General features: G+C 41.7%; 1 protein-coding gene across 7 annotated transcripts in view; it reads left to right on the forward strand.

Moving 5' to 3' along the window:
- The window catches only part of Reln (reelin), a 420,816-nt gene that overhangs the window by 255,575 nt on the left and 142,377 nt on the right, over positions 1-22,864 (forward strand). For all 7 annotated transcript variants that reach the window (XM_087655993.1, XM_087655991.1, XM_087655994.1 and 4 more), the window contains 6 exon segments: positions 6,027-6,178; positions 14,501-14,613; positions 16,160-16,368; positions 17,101-17,229; positions 17,890-17,999; positions 21,334-21,400. In XM_087655993.1, coding sequence (XP_087512119.1) covers positions 6,027-6,178; positions 14,501-14,613; positions 16,160-16,368; positions 17,101-17,229; positions 17,890-17,999; positions 21,334-21,400 — 780 coding nt within the window.

Consider the following 22,864-nt stretch of genomic DNA (forward strand, 5'->3'; position numbering starts at 1 on the left):
TAGAGGGGTAAATGTAAATTTGGATGTGGTAGAGCGCTCACCCCTGGGCAAACGTTCCTTCAGATGCAGTTCATACAGAAGAGACCTGCACTTCCTCAGGGAAAGCCATTTAAAGCACAGAGAATCAATACTCCTGTTGAGGGATCGAGCCGTGCCATCCACGAGACTGCTAAATTGGTGCAACTCCAGGTAGCCATTGCTGGGCTCTCATAGATTTCATTACGATTTCATTTCATGCAATCACTTCAATGGGAGCAAGTCAGGGCTGTGTCATTTCTTCACGAGACATGGGCACAGTTTGGAGACCACAAAAGTCAAGATGGAGCTCAGGGAGCTGATGCTTTCTCCCTGGATGCTGAGGTGGCTGACGCCAATCCTCCTCTCTCTGCGAGCACTTTCCTTTCTAGCGCTCTAGCACTGGTTTGTACAGACTCTTAAAAGAATGCGCCTGTGCTGGACAGGCTCTGCTGAATGTTTAACAAATGAAGATGATCACTCAAAGCAATAAGACTTTTATAAAAGGTCTGATTCATAAAACTTGAGAAAAGCACAGGACTCCCTTCATCTTTCTGTTCACAGAAGACAGAACTGTCCGTGTCATTTGATTATAAATTTTTGAGTATCAAGGTAAATTAATTTCACTTTTGCTATCTAACAGCTGTTTTAGTAAGAAGAACAAAAACCAATTTAGAGTAAATTAGGGAAGTTGGGCTTAAAATAAAAAATTGAAAGCCCACATGCAATCTGAGTTATAGTGCTGTCTGTGGTCACCATTGTAAAAATAATTCATGTAGGTTATCCTAGAAAAGTAATTAATTTACAATAGTTAGCTAAGAGAAAGTGGCCACTGAACACTTCTCCCATAGTACTAGAAGGTTCTCTCCATCTGTGACAGTTCTATCCTTCCCAATTCAACTTTTCATTTAAAAATAACTCTAAAGCACACCGTATATCTAAACAGAGCTATCATCTGCAGACTTTATGACTTAAACTTGCTGTGTGGATCGGCAGGCTGAGTGGCTTAATTGGGATAAATGGAGCACGTAAAAGACCAATGAAGCAGTGTGGAGTCTTCATGTTACATCACATGAAGCTCCTGATTAATTTACAAGTGAGCCATTATCACGAAGAGCCACTTGGAAAAGTTACTGTGTGATGTGAATGATTGACATAATCTGTTACCGCATGCAGAGAGGAAGGGAGGGAGGGAGGGAGGGAGGGAGGGAGGGAGGGAGGGAGGGAGGGAGGGAGGGAGGGAGGGAGGTGGGGGAGGTTTCCTAAGATTTAAGTCCGTTATTAAACTAAATGGGGCCAGCATCACTTGATGCCCAGACTTAATAACCTGAGTTTAATCCCCAGAGAGCCCCACATGATCTGTCTTTGGACCTCCACACGTGTGGGCCATGACATGCATGTGCACACGGCCAATAAATAACCCCAAAGAATTACATGAATCATCCTGACAAGCTTGAAGCATAACTGTAACAATAACCACAAACTAAGAAACAGATTCCACTTCAGAACAAAAGGACAGTCTCGAGCAAACTGCTTAACACGTGCACCCTACTTCCCCATTTTAACAGTTACTATGTGAATAATAAAGGATCAAAAATAAGTACTAGAGAAACAGGTATCTAAATACGCAACAGATATTTAAAATCATCCACAAAGTTAAGAGATTAAGTTGTTGCTGCTTGATTTTTTTGGTTTATCTAAGTCTCACTTTGTAGCAAAGCTAGCTTAGATTTCACTATGTAGCCCAGGCTGCCCCCGCCCCCATAGTCCTGGCCTTTGACTCCCAAGCTCTGGGATTCCAAGCATGTGTTACTTTGCCCAGTGATGTGATGCACTTTTAAATAATTCCACTACAACTTTCAGTGTCTGTTTCCGGTGTGTGGCACTGCAGTTGTACAGGGTGTGTGTGTGTTTGATGTCAGGGAAATCATTTCTCTGGGTGGTCTTTGCTTTGGAAGCAGAAGGCATCACTTGAGGAACACTGCGGCAGGGAGAAATGTAGATGTTCTTTTTCATTAGGATTCTTCCATGTTTTCTCTGAGGTGGCTATCATGCAATTTACATCTGTGGATTTCCAGCAGTTCATTTCCCTTATAAAATTTCTTGAAACTGGTGTTCCTGGAGAGAGAAATGAGGGTACAACTTAAATACGTCATTTACATATGGTTTTCAACATCTCTGAAGTGTTGATGGGAGAGATTATGATTGATAACCATTATAATTTTCTACAAGACAATATGCCATACCTTAAGACAGCCATTAATATTCAACAGCTAGTGAGTTTTTGCCTTGTGATTTACAAAATTGCCTACTTTTAATAATATATATAAATTTTAATCTATTATATAGTAATATATTGTTTTATATTGATTAATTACTTTGTTGTTATATATAATAATTTGTATGTTTCATTATATAACATATAAATTAATATGTTATATAATATAGAATAATTTATAGTTAATATGCAATATATAATAACACAGTTATAACTTAGTTTTGCAGAGATAGACATAAATAACTAAGTGGCTTTTTTGTCATTTTGGGACAGAATCATTAATGCTGCTGGCACAGCTTGTTATCTATATATGAAAAGAAAAGTTAGATCTCAGCTTTATTCCTCACCTTCAATGAATTTCAAATAAATTAAATTTATGTAAATGTGAAAAGTAAAATTTTAAACTTTAAACAGAACGTGTGAGGGAATATTCCTGTGACCTTGGGGCAAGGGTTTATTAAATAGAGTGAACAATGCAAGCTGAAATAAAAAGTGAATTCTGCCATTAAAATTTACTCACATGAGCATACATGTGCGGTATGTGTGCATGGTCATGTGTGGAGACGTGTATAACACATGTGTACACATGTACACACGGTGTGTGGGAGCCACACTGCTCTCTACTCTTCTACTAGATCAGAGATTCTTTGTGAACCCAGAGATCTCAAGTTAGCAAGTCGGGCCAGCCTCCCCTGGGAGCTCCTCCCCTCCCCCCAAGCACTGGAACTGTAGGTCAGTTTCCACAGCTGCCCAGCTTCCCCTAGGTGGGTGCGGGGACCTCATGCATCTGAACTCTGCTCCACTCATGTACATGGCAATTGCTTTCTTCCCAGGCCCATATTAAAACTTGTAATACACCCAAGACATAAGCAAAATGAAAAGTAAAATGCATATACCAAGAAAAAATATAGATTTCAGTTCACAAGGAAGGGAGACAAGACTGGGATGCGGTAGATGAGGGAGAGGAGCAACCCTGAGGACAGTAAGGAAGCTGGCCTGCCATGAGCCTGAGTCATGTCCCCGTCATTAGGAGTCATGGGAGTGCAAAAGTGGGAGAACGTCTCTTTCCCAACTGCCAGGCTAAAGTGTAAAAGCTGATAAAATCGAATGATGGGACAAGCTCATGTAGAAGCCGGAATCTTACATCTTCCTAATGGTACATAACGTTATCCAACAGGTTTGAAGATTGGTGAAGTATTACTCAATAATTCCTACAGACACACACATACACACACACACACACACACACACACACACACACACACACACACATATATATATATATATATATATATCCAGCCAGCCACCCTCATAATCCTCATACTTTTTCTTGGCTGAAAGGCTTGTGAGAACCCAGAACCCAGACTTATTATCAGAGCTGCTGTTTTTTCATCAATTATTCTAAGGCGTACAAAGGTTATATAGCATTACAGATGTGAAAGAGTAAAAGTCAATGCACTAATGCAATATATTCTGTATAGGACTGGATGGATCCCCTATCTCTCATAGACATCAGTAAAGAGGATCTGTGAGTGGAGCTCTGCCCCATGTGTATAGAACATTTAACACTGGACTTTCCATGCAGTATCTCTAGTAATAGCCAGAAAAGTAGAAATGGCCTAAAAGTCTATGACAGGTTTTGGTCATTTGCCTAAAGTGTCTCTTGGCTTCAATTAGAGCCAAAAATATATTGTAAATTTCTTCTTAAGGAATTCCTCAGACAGGCTTGCAAGGAGGAAGAGAAGGTCAAGGGAGAGGCATTTGGGAGCAGAGAGGTGCAAATACCACATCAGCCCATTTAAGCCTCTCTCTCTCTCTCTCTCTCTCTCTCTCTCTCTCTCTCTCTCTCTCTCTCTCGTGATCACACAGGGCTGGAACTAAGTAAACAGATGGTTTAGTGATGATCTTTAGGCAGAAAACTGGACCATCAGCCTTCAAATTTAAAAGAGCTTGAAGAGGTTCTAAAATCAAAGTCATTCTAGCACCAGGCATTAAGATTAGGTAGACAAGGTGAGTTTGTGAATGAAAGAACAGAGCAGTAATCTGAAAGAGGAGAGAGGCCAGGGTTAGGAGAGGGAAGAAAGTAAAAATTCTCACATGATGAGGTAAAGACAAGACTGTCAAAAGGCAGAAGAAACTGAGGATGGACCCAGGCAAGGCACTGAGTCACACTTCAAACATGTTTGGGTATTGAATTCTTTAATGTGCATTATTGAGCTTTTTCTGAGCATTAGACCCTGATCAAGATATAAAAACGTAAAATAAGACAACCACCTTAGGAGTTGTTATGCCAGGTATGAAGAAAGGCGTATAAAGAAATAATCAAAATATTTATTTAGAAAATGGTATCACAAATGATCAGATATGAGAGAGATGTGGTGAGACTGTCTCAGGGAGACTGTCAGATACAATGAGGGAATCTAGGAAATGCTCAGTAGAGGACCTGTTAGAGAATGACTCAGGCATGGAGGCCTGTCATAGGTCACTATAGAGACTTTACATTCTTATCGCATAGCCAGGGTGTTTGGTACGAGACAGAAAGAGACATCGAACATCCCCAGAGATGAGACCAGGATTGAGTTCTTGGGTCACACCGATTACGGTCTTATATTCTACACAAAGGAGTTTGAAATTTGTCCAGACAGCAATGGGGAGCCCCTGAATGCGCTCAAGCAAAACATAATCACATTTTTATATTTGAAAAAGAAAATCACCCTAAGTGTCTATGGGCCAGGATCGGAACTCCTTTTTCTGAACTCTGTTCTCCAATGTGTCATTCAAATGAATTTTCTACTCTTCTCCAACACATGGTCTTATGAAGATCTAGTGATGTCTGTGCCATAATTATGCCAGGACTACACCCAGTTCCCAGCCTATTCTCATATGATTTATCAACCCCAAATCCAATATATTACTAAAGGAAGAGACAAGCTCTGGGGTCCATCTACATGGTTTTAAATATAGTGCCTTGTTGACCATCCTTAACATCTGTGTATCTCAGTTTCTAGTCAAAAGCAGGATGTCCTTACTGCCTCCCAGAGTTTCTGTGGGATTGAGATTAGGTTAGTGTGCGAAGTCCCTAGGGAAGGATTAGCACACGAGCTGGCACTAGAAAGAAGTCAGGTGTTTCAATGCTCTCTGTTCATCCACCTGGCACCTGCCTAGCAAGACCAAGTTTAAATCTCAGCTTCTTGATGGAAGTTTGCTAGACTCTCCATGGCTCTTACAGCTTTTCATTATAATCCACATATATAATAACTACATATATCTTACATTCTTAATATAAAGCCACCATAAAAGCACTTACAATACTGCCTTCCCTGGTTCACACTCGCCTTAGTGTTACTTGGACTCTTCAACTCAGATATAAGTACTTCTAAGAGTGAACATTTTATGTGTGGGGTAGGGCGATCAATTGGAGCAGAAAGAAGAGAGGGGATTTGATCAATATGCATTATACCCTTGGATGACACTCTCGGGCCATTGAAAAAGAATAAATACTTTCTTGTTCCTGAATGTGGCCCTAGGCACAGAAGAAGCAAAAGCAAGTACTCCTCTGTTCCCTAAAGCTGATAGCAGTACGTGTGACTGAACAGCGTGTTTACGATTTATTCATCTCCCGAAGTCTGTAGAAATCACATGTTTGCGTCAGAATTATCCATCACCAAATAAAAAAAATTATATAAGGCTGGGTTTGGTATTCTAACTCTTAAATTCTTCCCACTTTTTGTAGATGGGACATCTTGGGAGCAGTAGTTGGTTCGGAATGTGGAACCATTGAGTCAGGACTCTCACTGGTGTTCCTCAAAGATGGAGAGAGGAAGCTATGCACCCCCTACATGGATACAACTGGTTATGGCAACCTGAGGTTCTACTTCGCTATGGGTAGGTACAGATCGCTACCTTTCCTACGTAAATAATATTGCTTCTTATTTATTGTATAAAATGAAAATCACGGAATCAGAGCCGCCCTGAAATAAAGACCTGTGGAACTCCTCCTGCCGCAGGCTAGCCATGTTGAGGCCATCTTGTAGAGAAAGGCCTTCTTGACAGGCCGTGACTAGGCCCAAAGACAGAATGCTACATTGTCTTCCTCTTACCTTGGTCATCGTGGCAATGTTGCATGTAGTAACAATTGGGGGTTGGGGTGGGGAGAAGAGGATGAGTTTGAAGGAGAGTAGGAAAGGTTACATGGGAAGTTTCGGAGGAAGGAAATGGAAGGAAGAAATGTTGTGATTAAAATCTCAAAAGTAAATAAAGATTTATGGTTTTAAAATAACACAACAGGAAAGAAGCAAAGAGCAAGGTGACCCCTTTGTCCATAGCCCATAACCTCACCTCCTATCCAGGTGAGTCATTCATTTTCATGGGCATCTTCTTATTACCCAACTCTGCTATTAGGGGAAGCAGAGGGGGAAATAGATTATAGTAGGCTATCATGTTTTATAATACTCTCTATTGTCCAATAACTTTTGAAAACACATAAAAGTGGTCATAAAACATATTCAAATGATACATAGGTAAATCAAATACATGAAGATGGAAAATATCCATAGATAAACTAGGGACTTGAAATCTGTGGCCTGCCAGACTTGTCCCACTAGTTGTCATGGTCACAGTGACATATTCAATGGTCACTGACAGGGTTCCTGTCACAAGCAGGATCTGGAGATGGAGCAGGAAGTAAAGATTATCTAATCTTTGAACTTAGCAACAAAGAAGTCAGGTCATCAGGGCAGAATCCCCAGCCTAGGACTCAGAGATAGCGTTCGCATGCCTGACTCAGCTCCTTGACAATTGTACAGCCCAGGGTCGTGTGAGATAGATCTCAAGACCAATATGGCCACAAGCATCTTGCTCATGTGACTCTTCCAGGAACTCTGTCCGAAACCGAGGAGTTCTAGGTCTAAAATGATGCAGTCGTAAGGTTCGGGGCATCCGTACTTACTGTAAAATAGTTTGTGCATTTAAATATCTAGACTTCACTTCCTTTAAATGATATTCAAACTATCTCTCACGTTATTAAAAATAATTTCTAGAAAGCATAAACAAAATATAAAGTTGTAATAACTACTCTGGTTTGTTTTTCTAGCTTTACTTTCTTGATAAAAGTTATTTGGAATTAGAATTTCAACAGTAAATCAACACATCTGCATATACCTGTAAAAGACTAAATCATTATTGTATTAATTCCTTTGTACAGAGCTTATGTATGGTACATTAAGTCATCTTCAATTCTTTCTATAATAATTACTTGTTATAATTAATTATTGACTAATGAATTAAAATAGTATTGACTATGTGGGAAGATTTATTTTAGCAAGCCCAAAGAAGCACACCCTCCCAGATAAAAGGAACTCCATTGACTAAAATGTAAGCCATACATATTGAATATAGAGTCTGGGTTAGGACGTAGAGAGTTACAGCAGAGCAACGCTACCCCAGGCATGGAGTTGCTGGGTGAATGAGTTAACACATAAGAGCTCTTAAAGGAGCCTCCCAAGCTCCTCTGTCTGTGCTGTTACTGCTTTGGAAGTGGCTCAGACAAAACCCCCTGACCACGAGTGCCATTGAATTGGGTGTGAGGACGATGCAGCAAGCTTTTACGGCACAGCGTGCTGCGAAAGGGAGAGAGGGCCAAGGGTGGCAGCAGTGGAAGATAATGCCAGTGGAGCAAATGCCATGGAGGGTAAAGTCAGTCAGCCAGGCTAATGGCTGAGAAACCAGGGGTGGCCTGGAGAAGGCCAGGGATGACAGGGATCCCAGAGTGCATATAGACTTAACTGGAAAGGCTGGTGAGGCTTCATGAACAGTGTGGTACTGGACAAATCCTCAAAGGCCAGCATTTCAGAGTAGCCATTCTGAATGAAGGATATAAAAAAAAAATCAGAGTGTGATATGTTTGCAGTTGGCTAACTTCTCCGGAGGATTAACAGAAGCATGTAAAATGGCTAAAGATTAGCATTCTCTTGCTGTCATGTCAAAGGACTGTTGCTAGGGGTGTATTACCTGCTTTTTACTTAGGCAATTCTATCAAAAGTTTGAAGATAAGACTTACATAATTAGGAACCAGAGGACAAGACCCTAGTTAGGACAGTGGAGTCAGACTTCAAATTAGAACAGAATGGTATACAGCTTAGTTAAAATATAATAGTGTTACAAGTTTATGGTGAAAGTATTTTGATAAATACTTTCCTTTCCATGCCGTGTATTTTGTCTGGTAATTCTGTTAAGTGTCTAATGAGCTAGTGAGGGCAACAGGAGAATGAGGCAGTGCTAAGTGATGGGAAGAAGAGAACCAGACAGGATACCTGCAGAGACAGAACCAGCTGAAGCCGGCGCACAGCTGCCTGCGGGTTATGAATCAGTACGAGTTTCTCTTCCCAGTGCCTGGGGGACTGGTACCTTTCCCCACAGTGGTACCTCTTCAAAAGAGGCAGGTGTATGGAAGATCTGGCATTAGACATGTGAAGGCTGGAATTTCTAGAATACCACGTAAGGAGCTCCCAGTTTAGAGCACATTGGAAAACCATTCGCATACTGCTCCTCGATGAATGAGTGTTCAATAAATGAACTGCTGAATAAAGAAGAGAGGCTTCTGGCTGAGTTTTGAAAGTTGAAGTCATTTCCCCAGAGCTGCTGATAGCCAGCAACGTGAAAAACTTAGGGAAAAATCTTTTCCCCGTGGCGGTAGAAGGAGAAAGGAATGAATAGTGCAGAGGAAGATGAAGTGGAGGAGAAAGGAGGCATGTGGAGAAGGGAGGGGGCTCCCGAGGCATGATGGGTAATCTGCAGCAGAGCAAATGCCATGGAGGGTAAAGTCAGCCAAGCTGACGGCTGAGAAACCAGGGGTGGCCTGGAGAAGGCCAGGGATGACAGGCACACCAGAGTGCATATAGACTTAACTGGAGAGATACATGTCTCAGAATCAGGACCGCTGCTTCCAGAACGTCATCCGAGACACACAAGTGGAGTGCAGCACCGGGAGAAGCTGATTTTTTTTTTCAGATGAGATTAAACAGGACAGGAGAGAGGACATTGAGAGGAGTAGGGTGAGTGGGGCCTGGAGGGGAGAAAGCTGCACCCAGAGAAAGGATCCCAAAATATGGGAGCTTGGGAGAGAATGCTAGCAGTGTGAGAAGGATTTGGGAGGAGTTTATAAGTAACCGCCCCCTCCGTGTGGTGCTCTGGGGAATGAGAAGCGCTAGATCAGATTTCCTCTCAGGATGGTTTACAGATGTTGAAGCCTCGGTTCATATCAGTTCTCATGACCAGCATCTGCGTTAACTTGTTCGACTTTCAGAATTCAGTTAAAACCTCATCTCCCTTACCTATCTGTTCACATACTCAACAACCGTTTTTGAGGGCCACTATCCAGTACAGTGGTTTAGAGGCAAACTTCTGTGAACAAGACAAAAATAATCTAATGGATATCATTTGTTTTGCTGTCTGCTCATGGCTCCTCTGGAAACGTTTACTGAGCATTTAGTTCGTTCTCAGTGCTTTGAGTTCACACCAACTCTTTTTCTACTATGGTACATCAGCACAATGCAGTTCATGCCAATTGTCATTCTCTCTTGTGAGGACTCTCTCCTTACGCTGTAATCTCTGTGGATGACAGAAACCATGAGTCCTAGTGTGACTTTTCCATGTGCTGTAATTTCTCCTATATGTCCACACATACCCATTGGTGAAGCCTGATAAGTAGACTATAAATCAGGCCTAGTAGAAGCCTAAGGAGAAGAATCCATGGTAACTGAAATATGGGTTGGGAAGATGACTTATGGACGAAGAACTTACCTTGAAAGCATGAGGGTTTGAGTTTGGATCCCCAGCACACCTGTAAAAAACCAAGTACAGCCACAAGCTCCTGGAATCCCGGCAGTGGACACAGAGATGAAGGGTCCCTGGGGCTTGCTGACCAGCCAACGGCAAACTCCACATGTAGTCAGAGACGCTGTCTCAAAGACTAAGGTGAAGAGCAGTAGACAAGGATACACAGCATTGACACCTGTGCTCTTGCCATGGAAACCTGAGTGTTTATGTGCATACATAACACACACAGAGTCACGCATCGCATGAATGAATGCACACGTGTACACATGTGCGTGCACACATTAATAAATAATTTAAATGCCCAACTGTTCTAAAAGTGAAGTGTCAGCTGAATATTAGTAACTCTGTGTCACGCTTGTCTGTAGGTAACACAAGGTAAATAAAGACCTGGGTAGTGGACGCTACTGTGAATGCCTTGGATTTTTTTGGTTTGGTTTTGTTGTTGTTTGTTTTGTTTGTTTGTTTGTTTTTGTTTTCTCACTAAAATGACTGACTGAGGTCAAGATATATTTCCCTGTCTAGCTCAGTGCTGGAAAAATAGTAAAATTCAGCAAAGCCAGTTTCTTCACACAAATAAATGTCTACAAAGCTATTTAAAACAGTATCTAAGAACTCCAAAACTGACCGTCCAGCCAGCTTTCACCGAAACCCTTCTGTACTTTAATTACTGTAGAAGCTGCCTCCCCAGTCCTTCTTTCTACCACACATCAAAGCTTTGTGGGCTAAGCAAGATTCCATGTCTTCCTGTAGGAGTTGCTGTCCCTGAACTTCACAGGCCTGACAGATTGCCCTCAGAAGGACATTTCAGATAAACTCTGTCATCATCTTAATGTCTTGGCTCCTCTTAGACTATCTTTCCCACTCTGTCCTGTATGAGCATCCCCCATGTGTTTCTTCTCTGAGCAGCAGCTGCTGTTCGCTTACTGTTCTTGAGAAGACCCCGGGAACCAGTTGATGAAGGTGCAGAGACTGGATCCTTCAGGCCTCCTTAGAAATGCTACACTAACATCACACAGTAGGACCTTTCATGTTCTAGTTACTTCTTGATAATTTCTCAATATTACTCAGTGTTTGATGGGAAGGAGACTTTGTTTCTTGACTAGCAGCTGAAGTATAACTTCAGTGTCTAAAGCTACAGTATATGGCGCCCTCCCTTAAATTATCCAACCAATGTGGAGACAGATTCCCTACTATTTGATAGCTCACTGGAATCCCATATGCCCAGAGCTGCTCTAGGGTCAAAGCTAGAAGGACAAGGACATATGCTGAACCTCTCCTTCTCTGGATTAGCTCAGTACTCCAGCAGCAGTCTCATGCCCAGAAGCTCCTAGTCCTCTGCTGTTTGTCTCACAGACACTGACTTCTCAGCTTGCAAACCAATGTCCAATGCTGCTCAAACATGTCAAACAGCTTATAAAATGAACTTAGGAGGCCTGAGAGAATTTGCGCAGTATAAATCTAATAGATCACTCCTGAAGCCAAACGTGAGTGTCTGGTAAGGCATTGGTCAGGTTTTTGAAAACAGTTGCTCTTAGGAACATGAGAGAAGAGTGTTTCATAAATAAGAGTGCTTGATTACCAGAGTGGGCTTTGCATATTGCCTTAATGAAGTGACCATGGTCAATTATTAGTATTTGTGGATTCAATCAATTTACTTAAGGGCCCCAAAGGTGCTATCTTGGAGACACTGCAAGGGTTTATAGGCCAGTCACAATTCTCATTAACAGGCTATGAAAATGGCAATAGCTGAGCCTGAAGGAACAGTCCTTGTTAGGGCAGCAGATGAGACATTTCATGTTGCCCTATCATGGAAGCAGTTCTAGACCCGGGGGCAGTGGTACGCCCTCCTCCACTCATCCTGCCAAGTCAATCCCCCAAGACGCACATTGCTCTTCAAGAACCCCTCTATTCCTGCCTTCTGTTAACTTTTTTCTCTATAGTTTTCTTTTTGGCTAACAGTCCAGTTGTGAAATTTGTTAGACTAATTAGGCTCCATCTAGCTTACTTAAGGTTCACTTGTCAGACAGTTTCTTCCAATCCGCAGACCTCCATTATTTCAATGAATCAAACCAGATTATCTGTAAACAATGGACACCTTCTTCACTTACTTAATTTCTAGTGGTGAGTCAGCCATTATTTGTTGATTTCAATAAATTCCCAAAGGGAGACCTTATTCTAGAGTTTGAACATTACCCTGCTGTCACCTCAGAATATCAGCCATGGCAGTTACTTGTAAATAAAGTTAACATCAGTGGTGATGATTTTAGAACGGAGGGTTCCTTAGGAATGTAAGGATAACAGAGAAGTTTGGTGCGATGCACTGGGGGAATGCTTCTGCATGCCTGTACTCTTGTGTGGCTAGTGCTGTTATGTATGACAGTCTGGTGGGGGGGGGGATTCTTCTACTTAACTATAATTATTGATAACGTGTAAGAGAAAGAATAGCTCAGTGGTGACAAAGCAGAACACCTACTCAGGCTATTCTGTCACCAGGGGATTCACACCTCCCTTTCGGTTCTAATGGTATATCACATAATGTAACCACCAGGTAGTGGCAGCGAGCAAACTCTACTATATACCTGCCACTAACCAAGCACGGCACCAAGTGTCAGTGTAAAACGTACATATGTAAAATGCATGCATATCTACTAAAATATTGTCAGCGTTGCTTGAAGCCTCTTCACAGCAGTATTTCAGGAGATGCGGGGAATCAACAGACATTTTTATATCAACAGGCTTAAAGACAAAAATCACTTGATCATCTCAATAGATACAGAAAAGACCTTGACAAAACCCAGCAAGACTTAAGGTAAAACTTCTAGAGAATGGGAGTAGAGAAAACATAACAAAGGCTATGTATGACAAACCCACATCCAACGTTATCCTGAATGGAGGAAACCTTTAAGTGATGCCATTAAAATCAGGGGTAGGACAGGGCTGTCCAGGGTCCCCACTCCATTTCAGTCTAGTGCTCGGGCCACTAACTGGAACTGGAGAGCAAGAGAAGGAAACCAAAAGAATACAAATGGAAAATAAGAAGTCAAATTACTTCAGTTTACAGATGACATGATACATAAACACTCCAAATTTCCACCCAAAAACTACAGAATCAACCATTTCAGCAAAGTAACAGGGTACAAAATCAACTTTCAAAATCAGTCGCCTTTCTGCCCACCAACAACAAATACACGGAGAAAGAGATTGTGAGCATACTCACACTTAAGCCTCAAAGACGATGAGAATCTTAGACTACACGTCACCAAGGGGGTCAAAGACCTCTACGATGAAAACTTCAGTCTGTGAAGAAGAAGTTGAGGAGGAAACAAGAAAATGGCGAGACCTCCATGCTCATGGATTGCTAAAATTAATATTACAAGAACAATCATTCTACCAAAAGCTACTTATAGATTGAATGCTATCCCAATCAAAATGCCCAGAGCATTTTTTACAAAAATAGAAAAAAAAATCCTAAAGTTATTTGGAAGCACCAAAAAAACAAAAAAAAAAAGAAAGAAAAAAGAAACCAAACACGCACACACACGCACACGCACACGCACACACACACACACACACACACACACACACACACACACACAGAGCCAATATAGCCCATACAATCCCAAGCGAGAACAATGTTGGAGAGATTATCATTCCAGATTTCAAATTATATTACAGAGCCATAATAATAAAACAGTATGGTACGGGAACAAAACAGACTTGTAGACAACTGGAATGAAATAGAAGACCCAAGCATGAATAGAAAAAAGCTAAAGCTACTTAAAGACCATGATAAACAGGTTTTCCTAGGGCCTGGGAAGATGGTCAATCCCAGGCCTGATGATTCACTTTGTAATCCCAGCACTGTGGAGGCAGAGACGACCAGATTCCCGAGCCTTGCAAATCAGCCACCTTTGTCTGTTTGGTGAGTTCCAAACCGATGAAAGACCCTGTCTTAGCAAAGGTAACACATAAGGTTGTCCTCTGGCCTGCACACACAAGTACAACAGCACTTGCACACATATACCCACAAGGAAAAAGCAGATATGTACATATGTCACACACACACACACACACACACACACACACACACACACACACACACAAACTGAGTTGAGTCATGGCCACGTAGCCACTGCTCCACACTGTTATTTGAGTAATTCCGTCTAAGAAAGAGGAGTGTTGTCCTTTACATGTCAAGTCTTTGATCTGGAACATGGCTCTTCATTAATTAATTTCTTGGGTCTCATTGTCTTTGTGTAAAGGCATCATTAAGTGACACGTACTGTCATTTCTTTCTCTGATTTCCAATGCCACATCTGATGTTTTGGATGCAAGCTGGCTCTAACGCCATGAATCGTTTGTTTGGTACAGGAGGGACCTGTGACCCTGGAGACTCTCATGAAAACGATGTCATCTTATATGCAAAGATTGAAGGAAAAAAAGAACACATCGCACTGGACACCCTTTCCTATTCTTCCTATAAGGTACGAATGCTAGTCCTTGGGCCTGATGACCTACCACTCGGGCCAAAGTCACATCCATGAAGACTGTTACAGCACCGAGGAAACATATCTTTCCTTGCTACCCCAGGAAATTGCTCGATTTTTTTTAAAGGGACTTGGGAATCTTAACATTCATTTTTATTTCTGATATAAATAAGGACTTTGATTTTGTCAGGAAGAACGAACTATAGCAACAATAAAGCAAAACCTAGCCCTCTGAGTAACAGTTACTCTTGTTCCTCCCTGAGAAAGCTGTAAATGACGGGTCTAATTGTTTAGCTCCATGGCCTTGCTTTTTATACACAGTGAGTAGAGCCCACACCGTCAGTGTGCCAGGCAGAAGACTTGCAAGAGAGCAGATCATTGTTACCCTTACATTTTTTCTTGCTAATTAGAACTATAGGATCGGCCATTTCCCTTTGCTCTCTGGGTAGACAGGTGTTATTTTGGGTTATTTACAAACATCTAGAAAACCATGCTTGTCGTGGGTGTGAATATTTTTTTTATTCTGTCAATATTTGCTGATAGTACACCACACTCATTCGTAGTTTCTCTCCACATTGATAACACTTTAACTACTTTACAGAACTTGTGGGCTGGGGAGAAGCCTCTGTCAGTAACAAGCTTGCTCTGTAAGCCATAATAACTAAGTGGACTCCAGAACACAAGTAAAACGTTGGTCATGGGGGTGCACATCTGCAATCTCGACTCTGGGGAGGTGAGAGCAGGAGGGTCCGTAGAGCCTGACCAGCCTAGCTGAATAGACAAGGTCCAGGTTCAGTGAGAGATGCTGTCCCCAAGTGGAAAAAAAGTGGAGAGCAATTGTTGAGGAAGACACATGACTTTAACCCCTGGCCTCATGTACACCTGAGCTCTCAAGTCCACACACACACACACACACACACACACACACACACACACCAAAGAGTTTAAAAATGATCAACAAAGGGAGCAATTAGAGAAAAACATCCAGTAAGTTCAACGTTCAATTCCTGGTATGACCCAAGTCATAGCCCTAGGAACATTATGGCAGGCTACTTTCCTTGCAGTCACATGGTAGGAGTCTGCCTGCTCTGGTCTTGTGCATGCTTCACACTAAATTGTAGGCATTAAAGATTATGTCTTGATTTACTTGTCTGTGGCTACTTCTGTTTTGAGTCTCATTCTCAACATTCCTAGTCGGAATTTAATATTATTAAAAAAAAACCCATTTTCGAAAGTGTTGATGATAAAGTCAAATCATTATTCAAGTGCCTCAGTCCTGTGCTTAGTTCTGTCCTAGGAGACACATCTGTGGTCAGTCACACACCAGGAGCCCCACTGTCCTCACAGGAATTCTGAGTCATCGAAGTGAGTTGTCCTTGAAGACAAAGCCTTCATGTGAACTAATGAATTTAGCACAAAGCCATTGTCCCATGCACAGTAAATGGCGGTTCTGCACTTAGCGACTTGCTAGATAAGGTCTGAGAGGATTCATATTGACTAAATGGAAGGGATTGTGAGTAATCTGAGTGTCCTTTTTTGGAAGGTTCCAACTTTGGTTTCTGTGGTCATCAATCCTGAACTTCAGACACCTGCCACCAAATTTTGTCTCAGACAAAAGAACCACCAAGGGCATAACCAGAATGTCTGGGCTGTGGACTTCTTCCATGTGCTGCCCATTCTCCCTTCCACAATGTCTCACATGATCCAGTTTTCCATTAATCTGGGCTGCGGCACACACCAGCCTGGTAACAGGTGAGGAGCACGCGGGGTCTCCTAACCGGTGGGGAACGAGCACATGCGCTTGACCCTTGAAGTAGATTTGTCAGCAGATTTTTTGTCTGGGATTTTTTAACAAAATGTCCATTAACAAAATACAGATTCCTATCTCGCCACTAAAAGTTTTCTTTGATTAGTAAATAGGAAGGGATGTAACCGGGTAGATTTCTCAGTTAGAATAGCTTCGTTCTGGTAGCTTGATATAAGCCATCAGAGGTGTTCACACATGCTGTGGCAGCGTCCGTTATAACAGATTGCTGGGTGAAAATGACCGAAGACAAGATTGGCCTCTCGTTGACTAGTGACCCTCTAACAATAGGTATGGAACTCAATTAGCACTTCAGGGGCTGTGACATCTCTACTTCACTTGCACGGGTGTTGCTCAGATCATCTGTAAGGATTTTACCGGCCTCACATTGACAGGAGGAAGTGGCAGTGTGGGACACGGTAATTGCCTTGCTATCTAGCGAATTCAAGAGCATGCACCCAGTTTGCTGTGTATTGTCCTTCAGATATAGCTTCTCTGGCAGTATTCCAACTGCTTGCCCTCTGAAGGCTGGTCAGACTACAGTGAGAAATGGTGCGTTCAGTAGAGGTCTTTAGAGGAGTCCTACAGTCATTGACTCATTCATGGTGGTTAGCCAGAAATAAAAAGAGTCATTAGTTACCTTTGCCCCCTTTCTGTCGGGCTTGTTCTGTTGTTATTAGCGTCAGCTTGGAGTTTTCCACTAACCATGGCCGGTCCTGGTCCCTACTCCACACCGAGTGTTTGCCGGAGATCTGTGCAGGTCCCCACCTCCCGCACAGCACCATCTACTCCTCGGAAAACTACAGCGGGTGAGTAAACATGCTCCAAGTCCCAGTGAAACGACGGATCCACGCTGGGGAAGGAAAAACACTGAGTAATTCTGAGACTAGAGTTTCAAATAATAGTTAAGTAAACCGACTTTTTCTTAACAGTGATATTGAAAAATAAATCCCCCCATAGTTTTAGCTAAATCCTATGCATGACCACACTGTATGAGGTCAGTTATCCTTCATGTATAATGCTTGCATTTCGGATTATGTGTTCCATGGTTATTGTTTGTTTAAATTTAAAAAATGTATTGACAAAGTACAGACTTAAAGCAAGAGTAGAAGAAAGAGAACTTTTGAAATTAGACCAGTTCAGACCTTACTCTGTCTTCTACTGTGTATAATGGTGGTCCATCTAAATTTCCACATAAATTAAGGTACACTCCATATGCTCTTGTGAGCTAGTGTGAAATTCAAGATGACCCTGTAAAAACTTTCCCAGCATACAGAGTAAGCACCAGCTACATTGTAACATTATTTAGGAGGCTAGCAATTAAGCTACAGACCCCACAGGTAAACGTAACTACTTCATTAATTTGGGTGTTATTGCAATGTAGAAACAGGAAGCTCGCATGCATGGGAGACTAATTCAGAAGACAGAAACATAGCCGTGAGGCTGATTTCATGCTACATTTCTTGCAGGTGGAACCGAGTCACGATTCCCCTCCCTAATGCGGCACTCACCCGAGACACCAGGATTCGCTGGAGACAAACAGGACCCATCCTGGGAAACATGTGGGCAATTGATAATGGTTAGTGTCTGCGCCTGTCACAATCACGGGCCATTGATGTAGGCTTTTCCGGTGTTTTGTCAGTCCACCCAGACTTAATCACATTTCTAAGTCATGGTCTTGAGATTCATTAAACGCCCTTTCTTCCTTTTCTCCTTTGCATTCCGTCAGAAGCCCAGGGATGCACAATCAGAAAAAAGAAAATAGGCTGTGTAGTCAGCAATATTAGATGCTGAAATGTCTCAACATACATAATTTTAAAGTGCTTAAACCCCAGAAATTCAAATCCGCAGTTGATGACAAGGGATAGCCTAACGTTTTCCTGAATTTTTATGCAGAATTACCATAAGTACCATACTGCATATATTAAAATAAGACCCATTCTTCTAAGTAACTTCCATAACATCTGGGATGCTTATCTTTCAGTTGCAGACATCACACAGAGCGGGGAAACATCATCTCTAAGATACTAGTGAAACCCCTACCCTGTCTTCAGAAAAGGGTTTGAAAGAAATACGTGGATATCCATAGAAACTGTTGACTGCATTGTTGGTCGTTTCTGCATAATTTAAAAACCAGCTTCTGGAGCAGTGTACACTTTAGTGTATGATAAGAGAAGATACCTTAGGATGTTAAGTCACATGGCTTTTACATTGTTACAATGTTACATTGTTACATTGTTATTAACTACAAGCCACATTTGTTTGTTCTGTGTTAATTTCTGGATAGATTTGTAGGACATGTATAACTTTGAAAGTTTAGACAAGAAGTAGAAGAGTTCTGTAGAGAGACACATAAGGGCAGACAGAAAGAATAAATGTCAGTACTTAAGTGATTTTACTATACCCTCTGTCTTGGTTTGTCCTGTTTAATAAAACTATACTTTAACGCTGATTTTTCCACATATTAATCTTCTCTTTCTGTTTTTGAATAATTTAAGGCCTGAGAAACTAATTGCATAAAGTTCTTAAATTTTGAAGACCTCTTCAGGCAAGATAATTTACCCATATGCCAATATGAAGGCTATGTTGAATATTTTTTTAAAAAAAGAAGGACCATGATACTAAACCTAATGTGTAAACTAAGCGAACTGAGGTTTAATTTGTTAAAATAAAGTTTCTGCACTGGTAGAATATTTGCATAGCATTTTAATTACCTCAGCTGCCAATGGGCTCCAGGGCATGTCCGCACCCTGCAGTAGGATGTGAATGGATTTTGCTGGTGCCATTGTTTTTTAAAAGTTCATAATGAATCTTTTTTACTTTTAATAATCACGAAAGAAGTTTAAAACTAGCAATAAAGGGGCTGGGGATTTAGCTCAGTGGTAGAGCGCTTACCTAGGAAGCACAAGGCCCTGGGTTCGGTCCCCAGCTCCGAAAAAAAAAAGAACCAAAAAAAAACAAAAAACAAAAAAACAAAAACTAGCAATAAAATGAAGTGCAAGTACAAGAGAACTGAGAGAATAATGAGACATATATATGCCCATGAAAAGGTTTTCCCAGTTCCCCGAAGAAAGCAATTAGAGCACCGTTCGGGGTCAAGGAGTCTTTAGGACACACTGCTGACCACAGGTTGGTTTGAGTCTCCTGGGAATGGCTGAGGCCCCAGAGAGTCCACAGGCTTAGCGGTGGCTGTACAGCCGGGACACAGTCTCTTCAGTTCTGTGGCTATTCTGTGTGAGACTTACCAGTCACAGGCCTGCTGACCAGTCAGGAAGAAGACACACAGTCCTTCCAGAAAGAACACCTCTGTCATCTCTCCCGCTTAACCCTCAAACCCTAGAACTGCACTGCAGAAATCTTGAGACAATGTGGATAATTGTGACGGAGGAAAATACCTGGGGGGAAATATTAGTGCAATATCATAATTTTGTTAGGTGACAATCCTGAAAATGTTAACAGAATGGAAAACCCCAGGGCAGGCTATGTCTCCTGTATCTCTACTTCCCCAGCTAATATGGTGACGATGATGAAGTCGGTAAGGAAGGATGCTAAATGCTTGATTGTAATTTGATTGACTGGGGAGGCCTTGTATTATTGATGATATTGTTCCTATGAAGACTCTTCGATTCAGTGATGTGGTGTTGAGGCCCCGTGAATCGTCAGAATAACCCTGTAGCATGCAGCATGCTCTCACAGGACCCAGATCAGGGCCTCCTGCAGCTCACAACCACGTGCACCTGATGTGTTCCTCAGCACTTCTTGGACAGCAGAGCCTGTTGGACGACAGGGCTGGAGGGTGGTGGTGGTGGCTGTGTTGATTACAGGCATGTGGTAGAGCATCATAAACATGATAGACTTCATCTTTTCTCTAAGAAAGATTGTCATCCCACTTGGCAGACTGGAGACAGCAAGGTTTAGTCAGGGTAGAAGTGCATCCAGGATTTTCCAGTCCCTAATGCCAGCTCTCTTAACCCGGCAGTGTGCTGGCCAATCTCTTCTACATAGGCAGGTTCCCTCACTAAGTGCTTTTGCCCTGCAACTCTATAGATTTTTCTGCCCCTACTAATTGGGTACAGGGGTTATGTGCCCCTGAGAGTTCCAGGCTACAGCAAAGCTTATTTTAAAGTAAATTCTTTATTTTAATGTGGGTAAAGGACTTAGAAGAAATTGGTAACAGGCGGGCAATTTTCCATGCCTGAAACTGGGAATTACAGAGTCGTAACAACCACTCATGTCTGCCCTTCATTTCTTTTGTTCCCTGTTATCCTTAATGGTTATTACTGTACTCGTTATAAAACACTTATATCCTTACATGTGTTAGAATCTGAGTGCTTCAGATACAACCCTTCCAGTCCTTCTCAGAATGCCAATGACTGGATTATGTCTACACCGTCACATTGCTAGCAAAGTCAACATCTAGTGGGGAAGCCATGCACTGTGGAGAAGGCTTTACGCTCGACCACATTCTTAATGTTGCTCCATATTTCTAGGGAGGAAGAACTGATGCTTAGGAATACATGTAGTGCTTATCTATAATTTTATAGATTTCCTCCCTGGTAAAACTAGAAATTACAGTTATGACCTCTCCACTTGGGGATGCATCAAAGAAATCCTTTATTTCTCCCCAAAGAATATGCACATTATAGAGCATCCAGAGCACGGGCAGTCCTGGTCTGTCTGTAATGATTGGGGCAGAAGGCTTCATAGTAAGGAATATAAATCACGTGTCCTGTTCCCGTGAATACAAACATTAAAATCTTGAAGGAATTATTTATGGAAATTAATAGAGACCCAACTTATCTGTGACGAAGTGCTCCGTGCTTTGTGGATATTGTTTTCTAAAATTATGTTGGTAATGTTACTGGGCTTTCCACTTACGTTGCTGTCTTTACATGACTTCTTTCTCCCTATAGTTTATATAGGTCCGTCATGCCTCAAATTCTGTTCTGGCAGAGGACAATGCACTCGACATGGTTGCAAGTAAGCATTTGAAAATAACATGCATGGTTGTCCGTTTTTAGATATATATTGACGATCTAGGCCACAAGCCGTGTAAATATGTTTGGTATTCTTTTCTAGAGTTCACATTATTTTTAAAACCAAATCAGGGTACTCGAAATGAAATCATTGTGTATGTGTATATAATGTGCATGTGACATGTGTCTATAGGTAAGTATGACGTATGTGGAAGGTGTATTATGTATGTAATGTGTTGAGCAATGGAATATATGCAAAGGCCAATGGAGAACATAGAGTGCCCTAATTCTATTACTCTATACCTTATTCCTTTGAGACAGGGTCTCTCACTGAACCTAAGACTGGAGTAGCATAGCAGCCAGCAAGCCCAGGGACCTTCCTGTCCCACCTTTCACATCTCCTGGGTTATAGTCACGCATGCAGCCACACCCGCCTGTCTAGGTGTAGCCCAGCACTTTGGGTCAGGTCCACATGCTGGCACAACAAGCACTCTTGCCCACTGATCCATCTCCCCAATCCTCAAGATAGAATTTAAATGTAAAATTAATTAATAAGTTTATATTAGGCTAATTGTAAAAGCTATAATATCCTTCAAATTTGTAATGAATTCAGATCCCTCGTACCTGGATAGTTAGCTTTTCTGTACATTTATAGAACAGGGGTGCCGACTCCGAAGTCTGAAATAATACACTAATAGGGTAATATCTAGTTACCACAAGTGAATTGTGTTATATTAATAACGAGAATGGGCCATCACATTTATTATGTCATTCCTATATTAATATTTAATTCTAAGTCTTTTCTGAATTCCTGAAACCAGAGGCCATCTTTCCCATACAGATAAGTTTTCAACACCTCCAAACAAAAAATAAGTCATGAATTGGGTAACTAATGAATGAGTAGACAGTTTGCAAAAGGAGCTTTGAAACTGCTTCTATAGAGGTTGTAAGACAAACAATTGAAAACCCTGGGATTGGTATGTCAGATTCATTTTTAAAACTATATTTTACCAAATTTAATTAACAAAGAGATCATTCTATACAATTAAATATTTTATGAAACATGTAAAGAATTGAAAAGTTTCTGTTTATACTTTAGAACTGAATAGGAATGGCATGAGTCTTTCAACTGTGCTGTCTGCATGTTTGTGTGTGTGTGTGCGTGTGTGTGTGTGTGTGTGTACATGTCTACATATGTGTCTAGCTATGTGTATCCATGTGCATGAGTGGGTATAGAAGTCAGATGACACATTGGGATGTCATTCATTAGGAGCCACTCCCCTTGGTTTTTAAAACTGCCCCCCCTCTCTCTCCCTCTCTCTCTCTTTCTTGCTCTCCCATCCCACCCCTCAGGGTGGGGCTTACCAGCTAGGCTACACATGCTGACCAGTAAGCCCGAGGAATTCTCCTGATGCTACCTCCCGAAGACTAGGGTTTGATGTGAGCACCGCGATGCCCTGCTCTTATG

Source organism: Rattus norvegicus, chromosome 4 (genome assembly GCF_021556685.1).
Source record: "Rattus norvegicus strain SHRSP/BbbUtx chromosome 4, alternate assembly SHRSP_T2T, whole genome shotgun sequence".
NCBI classification, from domain to species: Eukaryota; Metazoa; Chordata; class Mammalia; order Rodentia; family Muridae; genus Rattus; species Rattus norvegicus.